The 21,132-nt window shown below is 40.3% G+C and overlaps 1 protein-coding gene across 2 annotated transcripts in view; it reads left to right on the forward strand.

Moving 5' to 3' along the window:
* Positions 1-21,132, forward strand: part of CHCHD3 (coiled-coil-helix-coiled-coil-helix domain containing 3) — a 191,531-nt gene that overhangs the window by 19,411 nt on the left and 150,988 nt on the right. For both annotated transcript variants that reach the window (XM_068401584.1, XM_068401586.1), the window contains exon 3: positions 16,886-16,970. In XM_068401584.1, coding sequence (XP_068257685.1) covers positions 16,886-16,970 — 85 coding nt within the window. The remainder of the gene's footprint in view (positions 1-16,885; positions 16,971-21,132) is intronic.

Raw genomic sequence — 21,132 nt, forward strand, 5'->3', positions numbered from 1 at the left:
CGTTTGACAACAAAATTCAATGCCTAGAGCTACTCTGAGCTTGTATTTCCACCAATGGAAAGGTACGTGAAAATAACCACAGCAGAGAGCTCTCTGATTCAGAGTGATGAGCAGCTTTGTGAATCTTCTTATTCCTGTCGAAGGCAACTGCAATCCAGAGCTGTAATTGGGTAAAATTGACTTTTCAGTGGCACTGATAGCGTGCAATCACAGCTGGAGAATCCTCTTTAAAGATGATGGTAGTAGATGAACTGAACATCAAAATTTGCTATTTAGGTAGCCTTGACAGTACAGAGAGTCCCATTTGGCCTGTGCAGTAGCAGTTAGTAATTCTTTGCAGTTAGTGGTGACTTCTAAATGTAAAACTAAAGAGATGCTTTAGTTTATAAACCCTTTTACCTAGCGATTATGTGTAGAAATACATGATTATTGCACTGTCGTCTATAGTGGTAGAAGGTGTTCATTGATTTCAATTCTTTCAGATGTGGTGAAAGAGTTTAGAAATTATTTTGTCCAGGAAAATAAGAGATACCAATAAATTTTCCCCATACTGTCAGATAAAATAACTTTACAATAAAGTTATGAACCATAAAGATCAGAAACTGGTCGGTACTGGGACCAGTTCTAGTCAATATATTCATTAATGACTTGGATGAGGGAATAGAGTGCACTGTCAGCAAGTTCGCTGATGACACCAAACTGGGAGGAGTGGCTGACACACAGGAAGGCTGCGCAGCCATTCAGAGAGACCTGGCCAGGCTGGCGAGTTGGGCGGGGAGAAATTTAATGAAATATAATAAGGGCAAGTGTAGAGTCCTGCATCTGGGCAAGAACAACCCCATGTACCAGTACAAGTTGGGGACAGAGCTGTTGGAGAGCAGCGTAGGGGAAAGGGACTTGGGGGTCCTAGTGGACAACAGGATGACCATGAGCCAGCAGTGTGCCCTTGTGGCCAAGAAGGCCAATGGCATCGTGGGGTGTATTAGAAGGGGTGTGGTTAGCAGGTCGAGAGAGGTTTTCCTCCCCCTCTACTCTGCCCTGATGAGGCCGCATCTGGAATATTGTGTCCATTTCTGGGCCCCTCAGTTCAAGAAGGACAGGGAACTGCTAGAGAGAGTCCAGCGCAGAGCCACGAGGATGATTAAGGGGGTGGAAGATCTCCCTTATGAGGAGAGGCTGAGGGTGCTGGGTCTCTTTAGCTTAGAGAAGAGGAGACTGAGGGGTGACCTCATTAATGTTTATAAATATGTAAAGGGCAAGTGTCATGAGGATGGAGCCAGGCTCTTCTCAGTGACATCCCTTGACAGGACAAGGGGCAATGGGTGCAAGCTGGAACACAGGAGGTTCCACATAAATATGAGGAAAAACTTCTTTACGGTGAGGGTGACCGAACACTGGCACAGGCTGCCCAGAGAGGTTGTGGAGTCTCCTTCTCTGGAGACATTCAAAACCCGCCTGGACGCGTTCCTGTGTGATATGGTCTAGGCAATCCTGCTCCGGCAGGGGATTGGACTAGATGATCTTTCAAGGTCCCTTCCAATCCCTAATGTTCTGTGATTCTGTGAACTTGACAACTTATATTGTCCTGAAAGAACACTGCATGCTTAATCCTGTGGAAAGCAGAATCATAAAATCCTTCCCATCATTGCTTATGATACAATTTTTTTTTTAAATGATGAATTATGGAATCCTGATGCTTTTATCCATTGTATTCAGCAAGAAAAGCCTCACACTGTCTGTATAGTAGGAATTACTAGTACGAACACCTGAAATAGCAAGTGTGTCAACTGTTATATTCAATCTAAGGGTGTTCTGCCAGTGATAGTCTTGTAAAGGTATGTGATACTTCCATTTCACTATTATTATTTTTTTAATTACTTAAAATGAACAGCACAGCAAAATGACTTATGGCTAAACAACTGCTGAAATAAGTTATTTAATATATATACACTTACATTACGGAGGTGGGTGAGCAGGATGGGTTATTAAGAAGGTTTGGTTGAAATGATTCACAGCCCTGTAAGGGCATTGAGAACAATTTAAGAAGTTAGAATAAAACTTCATGTAGTCATGCAGCTGGCACAGCAAGAATTCCTAGAGAAAATAAGAATTAGGTACATTTTTATCTTTAACTCAATCCCCTTATTGGGGGTAAATGACTTATTTTATTAGCTGTCACATGTTTCAAGATATATTGCCCATATTTCATGTTTCTTCTCTTGCAGTGCTTCCTCTGTCTGTCACCTGTTATATGTAGCTTAAGTCCTCTAAGACAGGGTGTTTCTTCTCTGTCAAGCATGCATATTTTTTTGTAATTAATTCTAAATTTCTGGAAAAAAATTCTTGACAGACTTTTGAGGATTCACTATACCACATCGAAATCCCTGTAACTTTTTTTTTTAATAATCATGAAGTCTGACGGAAGAATCACACAAATATACAATGCGGTGAGAACCTCTGTCTATTCTGCCACTGTGATTGTCATGACTCCAGGACATCTCTCCCTGCCTACATTCAGGGCTGACAGTCGGAGCTTAGCATGAATGGGGGAGAGATTGATGTGTTTTCTGGGAGATATAAAATCCAGACTGAGTATTGCATAAGGATTTCGTAGCAGAGGAGCTCACACGTTTATTGCTAAGCCATCGGTGACTGGAAGGGCTGGCTGTGCAGGCTCTTTCGTGCAGTAGGATGGCCTTGTCCTGCATAGACCTTTGCTCACGTCGTTACTGGAAAATAGTAACCAAGAAAACCTTCTAAACCAAATGATAGTTTAGAAAGCCGACGTTGGTTTATTGCAGCGCTGGGTGCGTGGGGGATCTCTCCTAGTGCACACACCTAGGGACCAAAGCACACTCATTATGTACATTATAGAAAAATGAATATTCATACAATTCTGAGTAAAGCCCACCTATTCCAAGAAACCTTATGCATATGCTAATATATTATGTAATAGTCTTTGTGCATGCTTACTAAATTGGGGAAGGGGTCTTGGGTGGTCTCTGGGGGTCTCTGGTGGTCGTAATCCCCCCCTAGTTACGCCGTCCGCTGTGTAACACTGCTTCTGCGCAAGCGTGGTCGAGGCATTTCTGTTGACACATGCAGGTGGCTCCGAGGAGAAGATCCTGTTCTGGTTCCTACAGGATTTATCTCTATTCCTGGTGCCAGAGCTGTGAATCAAGTCATTTAAGACACTACAAAGATGTTGCTCACAGTCTTGCTTATATCTGGCCCTTCTTTGTAATCAGTGAGGAATGTAAGAGACCTTGGATTCTCTAAGACTAAGTGCAAGCAAGAATCAGTGATGACTATAACTCTGTGTTATCAGTCCCATAAGCAGACCCTATCTACAAAACATGCCATTAGCTTCAGAACATACTATTATTTTAGCTGAAAGGAAGATTGCTGAAAGAAAAGTTGATCTGTGTAAAGGTTACACAGAGTAGGCCTTTTAGGGCCTGCTTTGAGGCCTGCTTTTACTAAACGGTCTGCTATCAACGTGTCCTTTCTTCTTGACTCCTACTGCTTTATTCTCCTGTGCTTCATTTCTACTTTCTGTATTGGTTAAAAGGATTAATTCCAAGTTTAGCCTTGGGATTATGTATTTTTTAAATTTTGTGTCTTTCTGTAGATTGTATGCATCCATTTCTGTTTATTTGATTTTTCTTGTTAGCTTATTAGAATGTAACCTTGGACATTCCAGAGAGTAATGAAAATCCTCTGCTTTTCTCGTTTAGGTGTGAATCTTGTTAAATAGAGCTGTTGAGCGCAGGCAGTTAGAACCCAATTCAAAGAATTACAGGGAAAAACCTTGTAATCCCGCTTTCCCCAGTTTTTTCCAGCCACCCTCATAAGTTCGCTGTTGGGATTTACTGCTAAAGTTCCAACAATAATGGGATACTGAAAAGACAATGTCCCAAACATAATATGAACTAACTTCGCTTTGTTATTTCTAGATCACGTACCATCTTGCTTCTAATTTAAATTAGTATAAATTGATTGAGATCCACATTTGCATTGTAAAATACATAATGTAATATATGCAAGAGCGCCTTTGGAAAGTAAAATATTAAATATTTTTAAATTATACACACTTAATTGCATTGGTTTTGTCTTTAATTATTCTATGAGCTTGTTTAAGTATTACAGCACATTACCAATATTTAACAGTTACTACAAATTTCTGTCCTTGGAGGCACACTTTATATTTGCACTGAATCCCTGATTCTAGGAAGCGCCTGAAATTCTGAATTTAAATGGAAGAGTTGCTGTTATGTGTTGGTAGTTAAATTTGTATGAGTCTGACAATAGAATTTATTCTTAAGAATGTTATTCTTTAAAAATAATAATTAAATTAAAACAACTACAACCACCAGTTTAAATGCTGATCCATGGCTCGTAATAAAGAAGTTTGGGAAATGTGTAGTAAGGTCACTCCTGAAAGCAACTGTTCTGGCACACGTAGATACTTTTCTGATAGTTCACTAGTACATCTACTAGTACTAGTAGAGGGTCTCTAAGGGATTCCTTTGTTGTTGAGGGAGACAGGGAGAGAAACAGATACTTTGGTCTTTAAAGCAAATAAGTTATTTATTTCTGGAGTTTTTTCTTTAGTGCTGGTGGAATGAAGGGATGATTTATTATTTTTTTCCATTGAGTGTAAGGTTAATTTGGACTGTTCATAGGGTTAAAGACCAGGTACAACAGTGTTTGAAAACCATTAAATCTTTTTAAAAACTGTGTGCCGGGAATGCTGATGTACTAACAGTTACAACACTTCCTTATTTCCTCTTGTATGCTGCTACCAGCAAATCCAGGCTCTTTCAAAAATAATAATTAAAGAAGGAAGAGTATATTTAATGGTGTCATTGACTTATCACCTAATTTAAGTACACTGAATATTTGCTATGGCTTTAATGGACGTTGAAATCATACAGTTTGATTTCAAAGCTAGAAGTCTTACTATTTTCTTGAGTGCAATTAATATTTATATGACTTCCTTAAAAACTTATATTTTTAGGAGTCCAGGATAAGAGTTCCTTGCCAGTGTTACTGATATCCAAAGCAAACTGAAGTATGTATTTCGCCAGGGGAGGTTCAGGTTGGACATTAGGAAGAATTTCTTCTCAGAAAGGGTCATTAGCCATTGGAAGGGGCTGCCCAGGGAGGTGGTGGAGTCCCCATCTCTGGAAGTGTTTAAGAAAAGCCTGGACATGGCACTTAGTGCCATGGTCTAGTTGACATGGTGGTGTCAGGGCAACGGTTGGACTTGATGATCCCAGAGGTCTCTTCCAACCTGGTTGATTCTGTGATTCTTTAACCTGGACCTCAAGTAACCTGTTTCAGGGGTGAGACTAATTTTGTTTCCATCATTAGTCACTTGAGACAACTTTGAGAGCGTCAGAAGAATGTTTTCTTGTTGTTTAATTGAATAAGAAATAAATTATATACTTTTTTCCCCCTGGTCTAGTGGAAATTATTGTATGCTACACGAGTGCCTGTCATTTCTGTAGCTGGCTACTCTTCCTAAATGAGGAGTAATGGATTTGATATTTTGTCTTTTCTCTGCTGTTCAGCTTAAATGGCTACTGTTGATATTGAAGTGTTTTGTGTGATGTATGAAATTTAGGTATGGGCCAAACTGAAGCGTTTATTACGTAGAAAGAATAAATTGAGGGTATTTGCATATTATAATATTTGCATATTATGCATCTGAAATTGGAATGTGGGTGGGAAAAGTATTTTAATTGTGGAAGACCCATAATGTGTTTATAAGCCTGTAGCTTGATGCTGTGAAGGTTCTAGGTTGCCAATATATGCTTTCTGATTCAATATTTATGACTTAGTGCTCAGTGAGGAATTTGCCTTGTGACATCTTCATTAACTTTAATGTCTACAAAGCTGCAGTTGCCCTGCCAGCTCCTGAGACAGATGATGGGTTTGAAGACAGCCCTATGGTCCGTTGTCCCAAGTGAGCTGGTTAATGTTCATACTTAATGTGAACAGGGACATGAGAACTGCCTTGTTGGAGCAGATCGATGGTTTGAATGCTCTGATGCTCTGTTGTCAATACTAGATGCTACAGAGGTGAATGCAAAAAATTCTGCAGTAAGTAATTGTGAAATAATTTTTCCAGCACAAAAGGAGTCATCCTGTTCCTGGCAATGGTTGTTACGTAGCTTGAAGCAGAGTCCTTCAACTCCACTTTATGTATTACATAGATTGGTGGTGGTGTTTAGTCTTTTTTTTCTTTTTCCCCTTGATTTTACTTGTTTTTGGCTTCAGCAAAAAGAGTCACAATATATTGTCCACTTTGCATTTCAAATACTACAAAAAAAATTAGAAAAACAAAATTTTTTTAAATGCTGCCCTGTCAGCGTTGTTGTGAGCCTTTTTAACAATACAATGGAAGAATAAATAGAAGGCCAGAGCTGCCTGTTTTACATTATTATATTCTATACCACGTCTCTTCTCTGTGTTGAGCCATTTTGGTTTTTCTTTCCATTATTTCTGTGTGAAAATCCTCGCGTGGTAGTGCCATACATTCACCAGCTGTCTTCTGATAACTGCTGAATTTATTAATCGATTGCAGCCAAATCTAACTCTGGGAAAATGAAAAAAGACTCAAGGCCCTGATGTTTCTATAGGTTTTGATAAATCAAGCTAGGAGATAGGAGACAGGGAGATGAAGTTTGGAGACTGGAGAAGTGCTTAATGAAGACAATGCCAGAGGGACAAGAGAGATTGGCTTGACTTAATGTGAGCGGGCAGAGAAACGTGCAATGTGGATCTGTGAGAAACCGGTTAGTGCTTCTGATGGGGAAAAAAAAAATAATAATCCACAGCCCCCCCCTTCTCACTTTTTCTGTGCTTTATTTCAAAGATATTTTCTAATGTTTCCCCTTTGCCTTAAAAGAAAAATTGTTAACGTAAGCTATTGGACAAAATAAGTTGAAGAACTTTTCAAAGTGATGTCCAGTTTTTGTGTCCAGTTCTGGGCCCCGTACTTCAAGAAAGATGTTGAGGTGTTGGAGCGAGTCCAGAGGAGGGCGACCAAGCTGGTGAAGGGTCTGGAGGGTCTGACCTATGAGGAACGGCTGAGGGAGCTGGGCTTGTTTAGCCTGGAGAAGAGGAGGCTCAGAGGTGACCTTATTGCGGTCTACAACGGCCTGAAGGGAGGTTGTAGCGGAGTGGGAGTCGGCCTCTTCTCCCAGGCAACTAGCGATAGGACAAGAGGACATAGCCTCAGGCTTCGCCAGGGGAGGTTCAGGTTGGCCATTAGGAAGCATTTCTTCTCAGCAAGGGTCATTAGCCATTGGAAGGGGCTGCCCAGGGAGGTGGTGGAGTCCCCATCTCTGGAGGGGTTTAAGAAAAGCCTGGACATGGCACTTAGTGCCATGGTCTAGTTGCCATGGTGGTGTCAGGGCAATGGTTGGACTCGATGATCCCAGAGATCTCTTCCAACCTGGTTGATTCTGTGATTCTGTGATTCTGGTGTTGAGCCCATAAATTTCAGTGGAACTGAAACAGAGCTCAGCTAAGCTTATTGTTGACTTTAACTGTTGTGTGGAAAGACTGATAAAATGCTGTGCTTGAGGATGTGTGGGGGTGCATCATCTTACATCTATTTTTCATATTCTTCCTTTCTAATTCTTTATGTATTCTATGGTTATGTTGGACTTTCTCTTCCCCTTCTACCTTCTTCCCTCACACCCAGCTGATCATTAAACAAATTTTCATTGTGCAATACTCGGGACTCAGGTGGGACTATGGTTGATTTAAAAACCAAGCAAAATGTAAGATAAAATTGCATTACGCTTTCCAGTGTGTGTGACTATTCACTTTTCAAAACTGCATTTGTATACCGTTGTGCTGCTCAGCTTGCTTGGCCTTATTTTCTCCCTTTTAAAGTTTTCCAGTCTTACCAAGTCTTGGTTAAAATGATTTAGACTCTTCATGTCCAGAGTTTAAAGTCTCAGTTTAGCTTTCCTATTGCTAGTGCTTTCTGTCCTCTGTTTTGTCTTAGCCTGTTTCTAATCCGTGATGGTAATTCACCACTCATTTACAACTACAGTTTCCTAACAGCCTCTAGTAAGTGTCCATGTCAAACATGAACCGAATTGCATATGTAGCTTCTTGTTTGCCATCTTGTTGATGCATTCAGACACTAATTTGAAGTTTGTGCATTCTGGTTTTGTGTATCTTACCCCTGCATTAGTCCTCTGGATTGCACCCAAGCCCTGTACTTAATTTAAATGGCATGGGTTGTCATAGAATGGTTTGTGTTGGAAGGGACCTTAAAGATCATCTAGTCCTTCCTTGTGATTTGCTTATTTGAAACCAAAAGTAGCTGTTGTAGCCCCAGTCACATTGCAGAGCTCCTTGGGTGAAGGAGTGGTGGTCTGAAACTTGAGAGGAGAGATCAAGGGACCTGGGCTTGTTAGGCTTGGAAGTACCCTTCCAGCAAGGAAGTTATGGAGAAGATAGAACCAGTTTCTTCACGGTGGTGCATGGCAGGAAGACAATAAACAAGAGGCATATATTGAAACAAGAGTGCTTTTCACCTGTAAGAAGGAGCTTTTTTGCCATCAGGTCAGTCAGGCATCCCCAAGGGGCTGTGCTGTTTCCATCCTTGGAGGTATTTTTTGTGAAAGCAAATTTTTATCTCTTTAAGGAACATGGTCAAATGGCCTGGAGGACAGAAGTTGCTCTCTGAAGGATGTCCTGTTCACTGAATTTTTTCTATTTTTTTTTAATAGCAAAGCTGAATGAAAAGGATATGTAGAACTGGTTTGGTTTTGATTTTTTTTTTTTTTTCCTTTGGTAAATTCATTCTCTGAATATTATTTAGCTAAGTATTTTCTAAAAGGCCTTTGATTGTATCAAACCTAAGTATCTCTTCATTAATAACTTAATGCACCTGCCCTTTCAAGAGGATTTAGTTAAGGTGCCTGATAATAAATGCTGTTTCCATTAGTGATTTTTTTGAAAATGCAAGATTCCCAGCTCTGCAGGCAAGAGGCTGTTTGATTAATTTGTCCATATTGTATTCGTGATTTCTCAGGTTAACCTTTTTGAGGCTGCAGGTGTCTGCTTTACCTAATGTGTGTTGTTTGCAGCTTTGGGTGCCGTCTTCTTGCTATAATTTTAGTATCACGATGAATGTTTTTTCTATGAAGCAAATGCTTTAGAATGAGAAGGAAAAGGTATGGATTTAGATCCTCTGACTAGGAAGGGCAGAGGAGTTGGAGAAAAATATTACAAGAGTAGCAGAGTTGAACATACCTTTATGCACCAACCTGTAGTAGACCTAGGAGTTGAAATTGCTGATTGCTTCTCAAGAATTGTTGTCATCATGTGAAGGTCTTGGCTTTGCTCTGATACAGCTGGTGGATGGCCTTTGGAGTGCTAAGATGAAGCATATATCTGAAATCTTTATAACTGTTGGTAAGTGCAGAAGCTCTTCAGTACTGTTAGCTCCTCTGTCCTCATCAGCTGTCCCTGCAACCATTCAAAGCCTTTTGGACCCTGAAAAAAATATCAGGTGTATGCTTTCTTATTCTTCTGGCTTTGAAGCACAAGTGGAGAATCAACACTAAGGGTTAAGCAAATGGCTTTGCACCCTCTTTTTGTTTGTTTAATTGTTTTTTGTTTGTTTTTTTTTTAACAGCCATCACATTAGTCTTTACCTGGACTACAGACAACAATATCTGTCTCTACAAGGAGTGGCTTGCAAAACCATTTCCGTAGGTTTTGTGGCCTTTTAAAAAGGTGGCAGAATAAGCTGTCTTTAGGTTTGCGAAAGGGTGTGGGATGGATAGGAATCTCAGAGTGTCTTCCTTGTCTGGAAGAGGCTGAGTGGAAAAGTGTTGAAACATGGCCATGAGGAGAACGCTTCTGTAACTTCCAGCCTGCTCTGTGTTCTTTTCAAAATAAAACCCTATCCCAGTGAGAGGCACTCTCGCACCCTTTCACTCCACACGTCCATCTGAAGGTGTACAGACAACTGGAATGACTTAGTAGAAAACTTGAGTAAGTGTGCTGTAATTTCATTCTGGAAGCTTTCTCTTATTCACTGGGCATGGTCACAGATTTTGGCCAATAGACATGTACTGGATGTAACTTATAGTTTTTTCAGATCTCATCTTTGGCTGTCTTGTCCTCTTCCATGCTCTTAAAGTTTTGTTTGAAGTGTGAAAGAAGCTGAATTTATCTTTTTGTGTGTGTGTGTATGGGGAGGGGATGTTAACTGAACCAAATATGTATATTATCTTGTGCTTGCAGTACATTAAAACGGTTTAAATAATAATAGTTGGTTAATTTATCCGTACTCTTTTTAAAGTTAATGTGTGCGTGAAGGGGAGGAAATGCATCATGCATTTGCAGTGTAATATTGGGCATAAATGGACCATGTCTTTCAAACTTTTCCAAGAGAGTAGGTGGACAAACTAAAAACGTCAGGTTACTGCATCCCAGAGGCCATCAAAATGGCAACATGTCCTTGTCCGTTGGCGGTCACTGCTTGGTCTGCTAAGATCCAGGCAAGAGCTTTGTGGTTTTTGTCATATAGTGGTATTCTGTGTCTGCGGTGGTGTTACATGGAGGGGTTTGGTCACCCTCTTAAGCATTGTGCAACCTGCTGCTAGATCTGAGCGTGGTAATGAGCCCATTGGCCATGCCGCTGGTGGTCCTCCATTTCCATTATCCTGAAGAGAATGCTCCTTATCAGACACCTCTCAGCATCCACCCTTCGCATGCTAAGAGGACAGAGAAGAGTTATTTCTGGCTGTAGCACTATGGCTTTTTGCGTTTAGTTCCCATTACCGACCATCTATCTAAATTGCCCTGTGATGTGAGCTGTGCATTAGCACATTCAGACTTGGGAGATGGTGGAGCCGCATTCATTTTACGCTCTTGTAGGAACGTAAGAAAGCACTGGGATGCAAGTGTGACCTTCCTAAATGTACTTGCCTGAAAAACTTCCCCGTTTGTCTGCTCTTAGATGCACTTACAATAAAGTTGACACTGATTTCAGTATCCTGAAGAACTTAAAATACTCAGGGAGGGTGGTGGTGGGAAAGGCTATGTAATTTCTGGCAACTGCTGTATACTTATCATCTCTGCATCATGCTTATTTTAGCTGTCTTGTGCCCATGGGGTTCTAATATTCTCTAATGGTCAGCTGTTTGCTTTTAATGCCCTGTCATCTTAGCAGAGATTGGCATCAGAGAGAAATGTTATTGCTTTTGTCTACAAACGGACATTTTTCCGTTCTTCCATTTTTTTTTTCTTTTTAATAAATCAACTTTTCTTTTTTTAAATGCTTCTTTCCCTAGAACAAATCCCTCCTACTTGTAGAATTGCAATTTTTTACTGAGACATCATAAAGTTCCCATTTGGGAGCTACCCAATTATATCTTACAATAATTCTATTGAATGATCTATAGCTCCACTTTTATTCCCTATTAGTATTTGGCTGATCGATGGGTAACCTAATTGATTGTTAAGGTCAAATGTCTTTATGGGCTGATGCTTGAATCTTTTCTCATTATGACTTAGAAGACTGTGGTCTCTTAGAGTTCTTGTATTCATATTTGCACAGCAGAACAATAAACTTCGTGCTGTAGATGCTGGTGAACAATACACTTAAACAACGTTTTGTGTATTCTCAGGTGCAGTATTAAAAGGACATGAAATACGGAGGTATCTTGGTTGAGCAGAACTGCAGTAAGAAACACTTCATTGTGGGTTTTCATTTTGTTCTGTGAATAAAGTAGCTGTGGTGTGAAATAAATTCTTTGCTTTTATGACAGCTTAGTCATTTCTAAGTGTACAAATTTTCCTGTAGAAACTGGCTGCACGTGGCTTGGACGGGCATACACTTCAGTGGGTAAAAAACTGGCTGGATGGCCGGGCCCAAAGAGTTGTGGTGAATGGAGTTAAATCCAGTTGGCAGCTGGTCACAAGTGGTGTTCCCCAGGGCTCAGTGTTGGGGCCAGTTCTGTTCAATATCTTTATCAAAGATCTGGATGAGGGGATCGAGTAGACCCTCAGTAAGTTCACAGCTGACACCAAGTTGGGCAGGAGTGTTGATCTGCTGGAGGGCAGGAAGGCTCTGCAGAGGGGTCTGGACAGGCTGGATCGATGGGCCGAGGCCACTGTGTGAGGTTCAACAAGGGCAAGTGTCGGGTCCTGCACTTGAGGCACAACAACCCCCCGCACCGCTACAGGCTGGGGGGAGAGTGTCTGGAAAGTGCCTGGCAGAAAAGGACCTGGGGGTGTTGGTCGATGGGCGGCTGAATATGAGCCAGCAGTGTGCCCAGGTGGCCAAGAAGGCCACCAGCATCCTGGTTTGTATCAGCACTAGTGTGGCCAGCAGGACTAGGGCAGGGATCTTCCCCCTGGACTCGGCACTGGTGAGGCCGCACCATGAATCCCATGTTCAGTGTTGGGCCCCTCACTACAAGAAAGACCTTGAGGTGCTGGAGCGAGTCCAGAGAAGGGCAACAAATGTGGTGAAGGGTCTGGTGCACAAGTGTGATGGGGAGCGGCTGAGGGACCTGGGGGTGTTTAGTCTGGAGAAAAGGAGGCTGAGGGGAGACCTTATTGCTCTCTACAACTGCCTCAAAGGAGGGTGTAGCGAGGTGGGGATCGGTCTAGTCTCCCAAGTGACAAGCCACAGGACGAGAGGAAACGGCCTCAAGTTGCACCAGGGGAGGTTTAGATTGGAGATCAGGGACAATTTCTTCACCAAAAGGGTTGTCAAGCACTGGAAGAGGCTGCCCAGGGCAGTGGTGGAGTCCCCATCCCTGGAGGGATTTAAAAGCCGTGTAGATGTGGTGCTGAGGGACATGGTTTATTGGTGGGCTTGGCAGTGCTGGGTTAGCAGTTGGACTTGATGATCTTAAAGATCCTTTCCAACCAAGACGATTCTGTGAAATGCACAACCTTAACTGCTCCCACTTTACTGAGCTGGGGGGGAGATTAATGTGTGCTGCAGTAGAGAAACAGGATCCTAGCAATTGCCTGATATTTTGCGAAACTTTTTTTCTCTTCTGGCGATACAGTTCCTTGTGACTAGCTGATCTTTGGACATGTTACATGTGTGCTATAACAGCTCAGTATCTTCTCAAATGGAGAGTGTCCTCACATAGCCTCAGAGGAGAAAATAGTGGAACTGTGTCAGTAGGAATAGTCCCAATAAAATGTGTGGGTTTTTTTTTTTTTCATCCAGGGTTCGTGACAGTAATCTGTTACAAGATTCATATTTACCTCTGGATTTTGGTGTATGTTAATATGTTTTTAGGCTGGGGTCTTACTTGCCAGTCACAAATGACCCCCACTTTTCCCCAACGCAGCTCTGTTTCTGTCATCTAAGCGTTTGTTGCATCTGGCAGGATGGATATCGATTCATTCTGCTTTACTTAAGGTGGTTATAACTGAATTAGTTGGCCAGGACTCCCATATAGTCGATGAAGCTTCTCCATTCATTCATAAAAATTCACTGTTCTAAAAGTCTACTTTAGGATGAAAGGAATTGAACACTGCACTAATGGTGTTGGACAATATTTGCAGATAAAGCAAACTCCTGGAGACAAGCTCACTGAGATATACTGCTACTTGTCACTGGCTTTTTTTTTTGTCTCTATTTTCAAAAACCTGATTATTGCCTAATGTAAAACAAATAGCTGGTTCCACAAAAGGGGGTACTAGAATCGGAGACTGTCCCAATTTTGTCGTCTTATCACTGGGCGCCCTCTAAAGCAGTTTTTCTTTAGCTTTATTTGCCAAAAAAAAAGGGGGGGATGTATCTGCTTAAATTAGATGGTAGCTGCATGATGTGAGCACTTTACTGGAGTGTATATATATGTGGACTTAAACTGGTCCATCTTAGGAGGATTTAAATTCCAGATGTTCCACTTTCTGGGCCACCTATTAGCTTGCTATGAAAGAGGAGGCTGATGGCTTTTCGCCCTCTGCCCCAGTATCTCCGCAAGTTCCTGACCGCTAACGGTTGTTGGCTACTGTCTGTCTGCATAAATACTTAATACAAATGCAACCTCTAAGGAGGCTGCTTGTTATCTTGCAATTGCTTCATGTCTTATATTGCCTGAAAATGTCGTTCTCTGTTTTTTAGCTACCTAAGGACGCGTTCTTGTTACTGCTTCTGAGGGCAGATGAGGGCATTGTAAAACCTTCTTGAATTTAATCATAAAATCATAGAATGGTTTGGGTTGGAAAGGGACCTTAAAGATCATCTAGTTCCAACGCCCCTGCCACAGGCAGGGACACCTTCCACTAGACCAGGTTGCTCCAAGCCCCATCCAACCTGGCCTTGAACACTGCCAGGGAGGGGGCAGCCACAGCTTCTCTGGGCAACCTGGGCCAGTGTCTCACCACCCTCACAGCAAAGAATTTCTTCCTAATATCTCATCTAAATCTCCCCTCTTTCAGTTTAAAGCCATTCCCCTTTGTCATATCACTCCACGCCCTTGTAAAAAGCCCCTCTCCCGCTTTCCTGTAGCCCCTTCAGGTACTGGAAGGTGCTAGAAGGTCTTGCCGGAGCCTTCTCTTCTCCAGGCTGAACAGCCCCAACTCTCCCAGCCTGTCTCCAGAGCAGAGGGGCTCCAGCCCTCTGAGCATCTCCGTGGCCTCCTCTGGACTCGCTCCAACAGCTCCGTGTCCTTCTTCTATTGGGGGCCCCAGAGCTGGACGCAGCACTGCAGGGGGGGTCTCCTGAGAGCGGAGCAGAGGGGCAGAATCCCCTCCCTCGCCCTGCTGGCCACGCTGCTGGGGATGCAGCCCAGGACACGGTTGGCTTTCTGGGCTGCCAGCGCACGTTGCCAGCTCATGTTGAGCTTCTCGTCACCCATCACCCCCAAGTCCTTCTCCTCAGGGCTGCTCTCAATCCATTCTCTGCCCAGCCTGTATTTGTGCTTGGGATTGCCCTGACCCATGTGCAGGGCCTTGCTCTTGGCCTTGTTGAACTTCATGTGGTTCATGTAACATCTATGTTATGCTCAAGTGACAGGTGTTTTGGAGTAAGGTTACATGTCTTTTAGCTCTGTGGTTCCATAGAGTGGAATTTGAACCAGATGTTTCCTATAAATAAGGGAATTATCCGTATACGTGTACTGGCATACTGGAGTATTGCAGAGTTAGAGGCACAGCTCAGCTGGTGTAGGTGCACCTTTATTCCAGACAGGCAGGTCTAGATGAGGATTTATAGTGGAATAAACCTGGAATTAATTATTTGATTTTTGTTCTCTTGCTACAGTTGTACTTTGTAGTTGTTTACTTTTCCACCTATAGGAAAACGAATTCTTCTTGACTGCTACAAATCAATATTTTATGTAGAGTTAACAGCTGTTCTGCTGAAGTCAGCATGACTTTTGGTTACCAAGCTACTACATTTTCCCAAATGGAAAATGTTGCGCTCTTACTCGATGACTGGACACTTTAATTTTTGGTCTTTCTTTAATTCCTGGTATGTATATGTCAGGTTGGGTTCAGATAGAGATAAAACATAGAAAAACATCTCCAAAGTTTGGGGTTTTTTTTGTTCTTTTTTAGGTTTTTTGGGTTTTTGGGGGGGTAAGGTTTTTTCCTTTTTTTTTTTTGGGGGGGGGTGTTCAGGTTTTTTTTTTCCAGGGGGGATTTTTGGGTTATTTGGAGGCTTGTTTTTTTTTGTGTGTGTGTGTGTGTGTTTGTGTTTTTGGTTTGAGGAATTTTGTGGTTTTTGGGGGGGTATTTTTGGTGGGTTTTTTGTTTTGGGTGGGTTTTTGGGGGAATTTTGATGGGTTTTTGGGGGTTCTTTTTTGTTTGGGGGTGGTTTGGTTTTCTTTTGGTTTTTTTTTGGTTTTGTTTTTATGGGGTTTTTCAGGTGTTTGGGGTTTTTTTTGGGGTGTTTTTTAGGTTGAAACGACCTTTTCAGTATGGTTTCTTCTGGAAGTCTATTGAAACATGTTTTATTGCCACAATGTCTATTAAAGGAAGTAACAACAAACTGCTGCGCTCCTTGGGTCAGATCTTTCAGAAGTGTGCAGTTGTCTACAGACGCAGAGATAGTTAATATTGGACTGTATCAGTGTGGTAGCTTGGCGTGACTGAGCCCTTGAATATCAAAGAGAGTTGGGAATGGACTTGTTTTGTGTTTCCAAACCTTGTTGAATGGATTTTAGTAGTCTTATAAATGTCTTTCAAGCGTGTAGAATTAGTGGCTCTCCTACTTTCCTACTTTTTCGTGGAAAAGTTTATTCATAGACTTGAAGAAGTTTCTTCCCTGCTTTTTCGGTTCTTAACCAGACTTTCAACTAATTCATCTGACATCATCTAAATGAAGAAAATATTCTTTCCATGTCTGCTTGTTTAAACAAAATTAGGAGAATTTGAGGTAAAATTTTTTTTGTAACAACAGAAACTAGAAGCGTGGATATCTAGGATGTTGTAAGTGCTTTGTTGGGTAAAATATGCATCTGAAAATACTTAATTGATTACACAGGTAGATGTTTCTCTTGGTTCTATATGAATAAAAAGCAACATTTTATGATGGATCTCAATCCCATCCTCCTCCTCCCCCCCATCAATTTTACTTTATAAAGGCGTATTTCTTAAGAAAAATGTATTTAATTTAACATATATTGTATGTTTTTTAATTTTCAGAAGATTCTACTAATTGAATAGTTGTTCAGTAAGAGTAATTTTAAGTCTCTCTAGTGTTGTATGCTAAAATTTGAAAGGTGTTTAAACTACAAGAACTCCAACTGCTTTTTAGAGAAAAAAAAAGAAAATAAATAAAATAGAGCACTGTATTATGCAGTTGTTTCTGTAATTAGGTATATGTTGTGTTCTGTTAACATTTCATTTGATTTTCTTTTAATTGTAGGTAATGATGAAGAACTAAAGAAAAGAATAGCTGAAGAACTGGCGTTAGAACGAGCCAGGAGAGACTCTGAGGCTCAAAAGAGAAGGTTGGTTTGTTAATAACAATATTTAAAACAAACATGTACTTAATGCTTTTATTACTATTATTTATCTACTTACTATAAACAGTTGAATTTTGTACACCAATACCAAATGGTAGGTAAGACCTTTGGGCTATGTAGGAAGTTTTGATATTAAATACTTATTAAAACAACAAATTAACTGCAATTTCCTTGTAAGAGCTGAGACAAACTGTTGATCTCAATCCCTTTTGACCTCATGAGCCTGAGTCTTTTTTGTAGTCTTTTAAGCTCAACTTTGTTGGTTTCTCCCGAGTCTAAATAATCACTTTGCAGGGTAGAGAGAGAAATAGCTTTACTTATAACCCTTCTGTTTGATCCAAAGTAAATTTTAACAGCAGTAGAAATGGTAATTCTTGTTTTTGTCTGAATTCTAGATATTTCTGTGAGTTGCAGTATGTTTTGAACTGCTTTAATAGTACAGCATAGTGCTTTGAAGATACAGAGTACTGTATTAAAGCAGTTTACAAGCAGAAAACCCTTTTGATATTCTGTGTATTGAAACATTACTTTCTTATGCATGTTTTTTCAGATATTGTAGTTACTGTAAAAGACTGGCTAGAGTCATACAGAATGTAACAGCAGACTTTGGATGCAGCATTTTTAAAATATACTTTGCAATATTTAGTATCATACTGTGGGATTATTAGCAATTAAAAAAAAATTCTATTTGAATTTGAAATTGAGTTTGGCTGTATGGTGAACTTGGTGGACTTGGGTGTTAATTTGTACTTTCTTTCAGGGATTTTCCAAAGTAGACAATAAGATACACTGAATATAAACCTTAACCTACACATTGTCCTCCATTCTGAGAATGGAAAGAAAGACTCATTATGATGGAATTAAAAAATTAGGATGTAATTAGTACTACTTAAACTGTCTGCATATATATCATTTGTTTCCTACACACCATTATATTATTATTTAATTGAGTTAGGTTGATGGAGTACATAATTAGATAGGACTATGTAAATGTCCCAGAAAAAAAAATCAGTGTTTTTTTTTGCATCAGCAGTAAAGGAAATCAATATGTTACAGTGAAATCTCTCCTCTGTTGACCTGGGCTTTGACAGGAAAACTTGTGTTACGTTTGAGCTTAATGTTCACTGCTCAAGAATTCAGCTAAACGTGATTACAGTATGGAAATGTTTGTTTTGGAACTTCAGTACTTTGGCATTTGAAACTTTTCAGTAATTTTCATTAAGTATTCCATAATTCAGTTTTCATGGGTTGTGCATTGATCTGTGAAAGGCAGGGAGCAGATGGGCTTGTCGTATACGTGATTTTATGCGTTGTAGGGAATAATGCTAGCAGTCTTCCCTTTATTTGGCTAAGAACTAGTGGGGAAGATAGATCATATTAAAGGGATCCTGTAAAATCTTTTTATCGTCTTAAAATTAGGTTGAAGAACCTTAGCTTTTGAAATGTAAACTATAAAATGAAATTAAAAATATAAATGTAAACTATAAAATGAAATTAAAAATATAAATATAAAATTACAAATATCAAGTCTCTTCTAGTTTTGATTATTTAATTTTTTTAGCAATAAGCAAGGATTTCCTATTATACTTTCTACACAGTATAAAAATATTTTAACTGCGTTATAGAAGCTCTTTGCACATTGGATGAAGCAACTTGATGCAGGTGTTTACCAAGCTATTACTTGAGGTCTTTATGGGCTGAATTCTGTTTGAGGTTTGTGTTTTAAAAACATTCAAGAAGTGCTGTAGGAAATCTGGAGCTGTTCTCTTCCAGATCATATTCTTCTGAGAACGAAGTGAACGCCGCTCTGTTGATGGCTTTAAGAACAAACGTATGTTGTTCAGGTTCAGCATACCTACCCCTCCTGGTTTATTCTACTTGAGAAAGCAATCTCTTCACAACGCAAGGGCATGAAACATGTCTCTGCAATGTTCTTTTTCAAGTCAGGAGCCATACTTTCAGGTGAAGAAAAAAAAAAAAGCAGTCTTCTGGACACTCATGCTCTTACAGAGTGGGTATAATTTTTCATCGTTATTGGACCTTGGCACTTAGTGCCATGGTCTAGTTGACATGGTGGTGCCAGGGCAATGGTTGGACTCGATGATCCCAGAGGGCTCTTCCAACCTGATCGATTCTGTGACTTCAATTTTCAAGCAGATATGTACTTAAGAGCTAGATGCACATTCTTCAGAGAAAGTATTTCGTGTCTTGCATGTTTGTCCACTGCAGAGTGTTCTAGGTAATATAAGCGAAAAGGGAAAGATTGCTCTCAACTGTAGTTATTTGTAATAAACAGACAAACACACTGGTGCAGTGTTGGAGAACAGAACAAAACCTGAGTTCCCAGCTATACTGTGCTGAAAACAGATAACAGAAGGAAAGTGTTAACAGAGAGCAGTTCATGGTATTAATGTGTCAGTAGAAAAAATAGAGTGAATGCAGCTTTTGTAATGTCCATGGAGGGATGCAGTATACAAATGCACTGGTGCTGTCCAAGGCCAGTTGGACTGGAGTGTGATGGTGTCTCACGTCCCTGTGAAGAGCAACGTGCAGAGCTGTAACCCTGTCCATCTCAGCTCAAATATCATGCTCTTTGATATGGAGTGAGTATAATGAGGCCTGAACCCCCGAACATAAGATTTGCAACTTCTATCTAAGAAAAATGAGTCAAAGTGCTGGACTTCTAAATATTTATTTATTTTTGAAAGAGGTATGGTAGGGGGCATAAGCCCATCATCAGTGAATTTAAGTGGTAGCCTGATATTAAAAACTACTTGACCTTGCACTTCTGATCAATTACCAATTAAATTTGATAACCCGCTACTTTTCTTTGACTTAAGACACTGTGACACAAAATTCAAGATCTCCTATTTCTCCATTCATTTTATGAGATTTTTTTTACCATAGATGATGTATTTTGCATGTGTACATTTTCATTCCTTTCTCAAAAACATTGTTTTTTCCAATCTTTTAGTGAAACAACATTTAAACATATAAATATCTGAAACTTGCAACTGTTTGTGTCTGATTCCAAGTGTCTAGTAGCCAATTTCAGCACTGTTTCTGTATGCAGTGTATGACCACGTTTTGATCTGATTGCGAAATGTATTTTACTCAGACTGTGAAGGAAACTCTATTTTTAACTTGCTATTTAATTTATTTATTTGCACATAAATCCACAGTACAGATGGACTACTCTTACTATATAAAGTTAAGATCTGTACTTATTTCTGTGATTAGAGCTAAAGACTGACTCTTCAAATTGTATTTTAATGCTGTCAGTGCACTCACAATACATTAATTACACAGCTCTTGTTTAAAGCAACTTTGAATAGTTATACATAAAGTAGTGATTTAGAATATGTGTCCAAATTGGTATGCCCACTGGTCTTTCATAATATTTCTGTATGCATCTTCACATATTTTCTTCTCCTTTTTGTGTGATTGAATATGGTTACAAAACTATATGTTTCTTTGCTGAGAATATGAAGCTCGCCTAAACTTTTGGCTATATAAGAGTAGGATGAAAACCAGGAGGCTCCTGGGTACTTAAATTTCCCCACAAATAATGATGAACCTTTACAGGATTTTCTTCCCCCCGAATCTGGAAGTCCATATAGAGATTGTGGAAACATGGTAAGTTGATGTGAAGGTTAATAGCTACCGTCATGGGCACACACGTGGCTTCTAGTCCGTGGATGGAAATTTGAGCATTGCCAATGGGCGAATTCCCCCATGTCTGACTGTCCTGGGCCAGGACACCACCTCATCTCACTTACTGCTTTTGCAGTCCAACTAATGGACAAATGTTCCTGGAAGTGCTTTCATAAAGCTTCCTTTCCACTGATTGTCCACTGGGAATATGCATATTTATTTGGAGAATGGATGGCTGCAGTCACTGAGTTGTACGTGAAGGAAGGATGTCTACTTATCTTGTCTCTTATATTTTCTCATGTATCTGCTGGCTAGTGTTGGAGATGGGGTATATGAGTAGGTTGGACCTTGTGTCTGGCTGGTGTAGGTATTCTTAAGCTCTCCAATCAGTTGTGGAAAAGAACGTATTAACTCCATCTTGTGTTTCGTAATAAAGTCATAGTGACCACAAACCTCACTGAAGAGCCCAAGTTGTTTCTAGTTTATTTGTTCT

The sequence above is a fragment of the Nyctibius grandis genome, chromosome 5, assembly GCF_013368605.1.
Source record: "Nyctibius grandis isolate bNycGra1 chromosome 5, bNycGra1.pri, whole genome shotgun sequence".
Lineage (NCBI taxonomy): Eukaryota > Metazoa > Chordata > Aves > Nyctibiiformes > Nyctibiidae > Nyctibius > Nyctibius grandis.